At 37.0% G+C, this 6,830-nt stretch overlaps 1 protein-coding gene across 7 annotated transcripts in view; it reads left to right on the top strand.

The window, feature by feature from the left end:
- gphnb (gephyrin b) overlaps positions 1-6,830 on the top strand; it is a 126,577-nt gene that overhangs the window by 44,903 nt on the left and 74,844 nt on the right. For all 7 annotated transcript variants that reach the window (XM_014015486.1, XM_014015483.1, XM_014015481.1 and 4 more), the window contains exon 2: positions 1,397-1,475. In XM_014015486.1, coding sequence (XP_013870940.1) covers positions 1,397-1,475 — 79 coding nt within the window. The remainder of the gene's footprint in view (positions 1-1,396; positions 1,476-6,830) is intronic.

The following is a 6,830-nucleotide window of genomic DNA, read 5'->3' as shown; positions in this document are numbered from 1 at the left end:
GTTTTACATCTAAATATCATATTTTATTATTTTAATCTATTTTCCTCTTTCAGCAACCTATTAAATTTCTGTTATGTTTCATGTAGGAGAAATACACATTTTTTCAGTCAGTATTTAATACAGCTGGCAAAATAAATTGTTAAAATATGTATTATGTGTTTCTGTTTTTTAAATCAGGAGATTATTTTAAAAAATCCTTCATTTTATGGGAAGACCCTCTTGATTCAAGAGAAAACTCTGTTTTTTTGAATGGCTGCTTATTAATTAATTGTTAATCAATCTATAAGATAAATCAACTTCAGATTAATTCATTATCAGTAACTTGCATCCTTAAGAAGTTAATTTAATTTATATCTACTCATATTTATGTAATTAAGTGGTTTAATGATTTTGCCGATTAATCGATAAAAATAATCAACAGATTAATCGGTTATTAAAATAATCGTTAGTTGCAGCCCTAATAAAATTAGGATTCAGACCAAATATTTATGTATTATTGTAACCAACAAGACAAATTAAATCATAAATATGGGTTTAATTATGATAACAGAATGATCCAGGTATCAAAATGTAGCTTTTAAATCCAATAATCTGAAAATGTAATTAGGTCATTTTGACCAAATTTGACTTAATCCTCATTTCGATATGATGGGACACATTTATGTATATATAACCTGCAGCACCACTGTCCTCTTCTGATGGGAGCACTTCTGCTCATGTTTACTCATATCAGAAGAGCAAAACAACTCTTTTCCTCATCCTTACTTTTCTCTTTGGGTCCTCCTTTTCTTTCAATGATTTCTCTCTCCACATGTCTTCATCTTCTGCTGCATCTCACCCAGTCTGTCACTGTCTGTTGATCACCACGATGAGTCATGTGCACCACACCTGCTCTGTGGTGGAGGGCTGGCTGCAGGTTTGAAGGTTTAGACTCATTACGTTTGTGCTGAAAAAAAAAAAAAGATTTAAAAAATACTGTCAATGAAATGAAAACTTGATACATTTTAGTTTGTTTATGAAATGTATGAAATCCAAAAATGCATTTCTGAAGCTTCACAAATTATGAAGTAATGTTCACTTTTGCACCATTTACAGACATCAAGTTCTTATATACTTTTACTAATTTGAGGATTATTTGCAAAGAGGTTAGAAAGGTTAGAACTGTTATTTCTGTATACAGTAAATAGGGTGAAAAATTAGGGATTGTGGGTACTTTAAAAATCTTTAAATTGAATAAAAAAATAAGAAGAATAAATGAGTAATTTAGCATGAATTATATATTTTTTAAAGTAGGACTTATAAGAAAAATGTTTACTAGTTTGACAGTATTTGGTGTAAATTGTTTTCTGTGTGACAATTAAATTTCCTGTTTTTTCTTTTGGGTTTGTCTCTCCAGTGAGTGACAGCTGTTTTAGGAACCTTGCAGAGGACCGCAGTGGCGTTAACCTCAAAGATCTCGTCCACGACCCCTCCTTGTGAGTACCGTCTATTTTTTTTTTTGTCACTTCGACCAGCAGAAGACAAAAGAACCTTGTCTAATCCTCCTTAGAGTTCCTTTGAAATCGGCTGCCTCTCTACACGTGTGCTCCTTCGTGTCTTCTTTTATTGGAAAAGTGCAACTAAGAGTCTAAAAATATCTCTCTCCGACACGACACGTCAGGGCTCAGCGTCGCCCTGTGGAGAGAACTTCCCAGCATGCATGGCAGCAATAAAAAGGTTTGAAGGATGACTCCTGGTGACTGGAAAGATGCAAAAGAGCGTAAAATCAACAGTTGCTTTCATCAACAGGCTTGGAATCTCTCAGCTGTCATTTGTCTTATTTTTGTCCTTAAAATCAATGTTCACTCTGCAGGTCTTAAAGCTCACTTCTGACTTTTTTTTTTGGTCATATTAGTCTTGGGTGGTATGACAGTATTGTGGTATACTTCTGTATTGAAATATGGTGACGGTATAAAAACATTATGTCGGTAAATTAACCCTCTGGAGTCTAGTCACATGACCTATTTAAAAGACTAGCTGGAGCTTCTTTCAGTCTCTGTTTCAATTTGAGCCAAAAATAGAGACTTCAAACTATACACCAGTTTTTAAATTGTGTTGATAGGCCAAATAAAACTGGAGTTATGAAGAATTGTGTACACCACTTGTTTTCTGAACGTGGCCGACTGGCCTTCCTGATTTGATTTGCGTTGCAGCGACAGGCAGAAGGCAAGACCACCTAACCTGAGACCAAGACCACAGTGTCTCGAGACCAAGACCAAGGAAGGACAAGAACAGAAGAAAAAAAACAAAATTATTGCCCTAAAAGATAGAGTATTCTGTACATGTGTAGCTTAATATATAGAGCAAATATTGACAAAATGTATTAAATAGAATGAGTCAGGTTTGGATTTGATTCAGTATGTTTTAAATCCAATGAAAGCAAGGATGTTAACAAAACAATTGGACAATAATCTGGCTATTTAGTGATATTCCCACAGTTGTGGTCTTGACTGGTCTTGAAATAAAATTCTGAGTCCTCAGTGTCTGAGACCGAGACAAGACCAGGATCACCAAAAACTCGTCTCAAGTACTATCGTACTATCTCATGGAAAAACACGTCAATCCACTGTCAGTCTCATCCTCTTCAGCCGAAAAAACATAAACCCTTCGACCTTTTTCCTGATCAAGGCCCACAGTTATTTGCCAAGTGCCAAAAAATCTACAGGAAGTAGAAAATAAAGACACGAAATTAGAATGAAGTTTGGTGACGATGGGAGAGAGCGGGAGAAAGTGACTCAACATGCCACAGACCATACACCCCCACCCTAGGGTTGGGTTGGGCAAAACCATACGATGTGTAATTAACCATAAGTAAAACTGTTAAGAATTAATATTTGCAGCTTTGCATTTATTACAATTACTGCCATGTGATGATGTATTTTTGTAGACTGGTGGAAGCAACCCTATGGACTTAATCACATGAAACACCAGCATAAACCAGAGAACAAAGAAAGCCAGAAAATGTGGACCAAGACCACAACTTGCTCCACATGCAATTGCAATTGTCATCTATTAATTGTCATAATAATCATCTAAATACCACAATTAATAATGATGCTTTTTTTATGCCAATATTGCGCAACACTTCCACATTTCCACCCTGCCCAAGTAATACACTATATTGCGATTATCTAAAGATAATATATCGTTATGAACAAGATCAATTCCGCCCAACCCTAGCTCAAATCTCATTCTGTTTTGATTTTTTCCCTCATAATAATTTCAATGTGAACTTTTCACAGCCTTGAATCAACCCATGAGTAACTGGTATCAATATTTACAATATTTTGATCGATCCCCCTACCTCAGTGATGTAAAAGGAGGAAATGCAACATGACTGTTCAGACAGCATCCTCCCATAAGACGAGCTCCTTCACCAACATTTCCCCCGTTGATTTGCTGGAGCAACACCAGTCACTACTGCTGACATGTCACCCAGAAAGACCCAGAAAAAAAAAACTGGTCAGTGGTTGTCATGTTTTGTGGCGATATATTTAATTTGAAACTGATGTGTAATTTATGTGTCAAGTCTGTGTGTGACACAGAAAAGCAGTGTGAGCAGCCCCCGGCTATGTCAGATGTCACACTGTACAGAGGGATCAGGATTTCATCACAGTCTTGTTTGTATGCTCCACTGAGGGGAGAAAAAAAGAGAAAAAAGTTGTTTTTTATTGGTTTATTTAGGCATAGTCGGTCATCCCTGCGCATTAGATAAAGCTTTAGTCCTTGTGTTTCTGTTTTTATGGCTTTCATACAGTTACAATATGAGATTTATGAAATTAAAGTACGTTTAATTTTAGAGGGGAACTCATTTTAAAGCAAAAAACATTTAAACCGTAAATGATATGGTCTCATGGACAGTGTTAACGTGCTGGTGCCACTAAAAGAATCTAATATGATTTTTAACATCTTTAAAGGAGACTTTTGCTTTTAAATCCTTCTTTTTCACATTTAAATCACTCAGTTGGAGTCTTTAATTTTACATAAATAACCATGTAAAGCACTACTTGTTTTTTTTTAACAAATTTGAATTGTCTTTATTGTTGGTTTTATAATATCAATGAAGTTGAGCTGTGTTTGGTGTGTAATACTTTAATCTTTGGTGTAAATTCACTGTTTGTTGTTTCAGATGTCGTGTTTCAGTTCAGCTGTTTTATTCGATGAGAATTATTCCTGGGACTTGTTTTTGTTCTTAATGTGTTTGTATGTTTTGTACGGAGCCCGCGATGGGACATGGGAGATATTTTTTTCTTTTGCATTCCCATGCAATAGTATTGCGTTACCTCACAATACTTTTGCGTTCCCTTGCAAAAGTAGTTTATCACTGTTGTGCGTGCCGGTCTATTAACAAACTCACATGTTCACGAGTTAGCTTAATACTTCATTTCAGCTTCAAAATGAATATATCACACAGCCACACATGGAAGTATGTCATATGCCGATATTTTAACACACAGTGCAGCCACACAACATCAAGGTCAGTTTCACGAACTTGTGGCGACACATCCTGTTTTGGTAACCGGATATTTCAAAATAAAAGTCTGATTTAATTCATTTCATTTACAAAATCTTTTGCGTGGGAACGCAAAAAATTTTGCGAGGTAACGCTAAAATATTTGCGAGGCAACGCAAAAGTATTGCGAAGTAACGCAAAAGTATTGCGAGGTAATGCAATACTATTGCGTGGGAACCCGAAAGAAAAAATAATCTCACCATGTCCCCTCGCGGGCTCCGTAGTTTTTCAGTCACTGTACCTCTGCCTGCAACAAATTTCCCATTTGGCAGTGGTTCCCAAAGTTGGGGTCGGGACCCACAGTGGGGTCCTGAAACGTCAAGATGGGGTCCTGAAATTATTTTTTGAATAAATTACCATATCATACCATACCAACTTTATTTATAAAGCACTTTAAAACAACCGCAGCTGATACAAAGTGCTGTACATTAAAACACAACATAATAAAAAAGTGATTAAAAAGGGTTTTAAAACAAAAACATACAATTTAAAACTAAATCCCGCTGGTGTTGAAAGCCAAGTAAAATAAATGGGGTTTAAGACGAGCTTTAAAAGTGGACAGTGAAGGAGCTTCTAGTGTACTTAAAATGGACAAAAATAACATTATAAATAATGTTATATGCTCTTGTTTATTTGACGTGAAAACAATGTCTACCAACGGATAACAGCTGGGGGCACAGATCTATGCTGCTGGTAATTTTTGGGTTCAAAGCTGAAAAGTTTGGGAACCACTGCCTTAGGGGACAATAAAGTATATCTTATCTTATCTTACTATGATTTTTTTTTTAGGATGGCTACAATACCCTTTGGTCTTGGCCGTGCTCATGCTAGCCATTTACTAAACAATCCAGTCAGAATTAAACTATTTTTCTAGATTTGCGTTAATAAAAGAGCTATAAAGCACAGGTAAGAAATTGTCTGTAGCATTACCAAGTGGCTCCATCATTGCGCCTCGGCTGATGGAGACTCACAGACGTGCCAAAAGAGGAAAACTCTGGGTTGAGAAGGCAGGAGGTGAGGGAAGAGGAGAAGGACAGAGTCAGTGTGGTGCCACAGCAGGACACCCACCATAAACTATAATCACAATGTCTTTCAAACGCACACAGACAGTCAGAATCAATCTGACTCAGCTTCACTTTCAGGAGTATCCAAACGTGTGTTGGAGAGCAGGTAGAAGCAGAGTCAAACAAATCATGCCCAAACTCAAGGACACAAGGTGACTGTGTGTCCAAGTGTGTGTTCTTGTGTTTAGTTTGTATTCTGACTTTCCTCAGTGTGTTTGAGTACTTTTTAATGTAAGTATTATCTCATTTTGTTGTGTAGAACTCAGTGTCTTTAAAGCTGAGGAGGACAAGTGTTTTTATTTCCATCTGAAACTTTAACTTTTCCTCTAATCTCAACAGATAGCTAGGTGAAAAGGTTTTGTTGTTGTTTATGATGATCTACATATCTAGAGCTAGTTTACACACAACACACAATGATGGTGGGTCTACTTGGAGCTGGTTTCCTGTACCTTCTTTGGGTTTTATCCAGCCTGGCCACAAGAACTAAGACTCCACCAACAGGCTCCCCCATCCTCCAGGACTCACTCTTAGAGGGTGCCCCAATTTTGGTGTCCCATGTGGGGTAACCTGTTTTTTGTATTCCTCCTTCATTAAAGTCTTAGAATTAGCGAACCTTTTTATTCAGGGGGAATCTGGGTTTCCCTCCTGGATCTGCTGCCTTCTTGACCTGAACACCTGTAATAGACCACTTCGTAGTTAAAAATTGTTACAACTACACAAAGTGAGCCAAGCTTACGAGTTTTTAGGGAAAACGCTCGGGTTGCTGTTGGATTTGAACAAACTCAACCAGTATATTTGCACCATTATACAGACCTGATGTATTTGCTCTAAGCTGATTTGTTTTGAACTTTCCTTTAATATCAAAGATTAGATTTGTCATAAATATATAAGCCATAAATCTGCTGTTTGAGTTGGTTGAATTTTCACAATTTAAATGGTGTTTTTATAGAAACTGCTGCATTTTCTCTGTTGACCTGTGACCATAAGAGTTAGGCTCCACTACTACTTAGGATGGATGGATGGATGGATGGATGATAATCGGTTAGATGGATGGATGGAAGGATGGATGGATGGATGGATGGATGGGTGGATGGATGGATGGATGGATGATAAATGATGGATGGATGGATGGATGGATGGATGGGTGGATGGATGATCTATTAGTTTAAGGGATGGATGGATAGATGATCTATTAGTTTAAGGGATGGATGGAT

This window comes from Austrofundulus limnaeus, unplaced genomic scaffold (assembly GCF_001266775.1).
Source record: "Austrofundulus limnaeus strain Quisiro unplaced genomic scaffold, Austrofundulus_limnaeus-1.0 Scaffold129, whole genome shotgun sequence".
Classification (NCBI taxonomy): Eukaryota; Metazoa; Chordata; class Actinopteri; order Cyprinodontiformes; family Rivulidae; genus Austrofundulus; species Austrofundulus limnaeus.
Note: the sequence above shows the minus strand (reverse complement) of the source record. Positions and strands in the feature narration are given on the sequence as shown.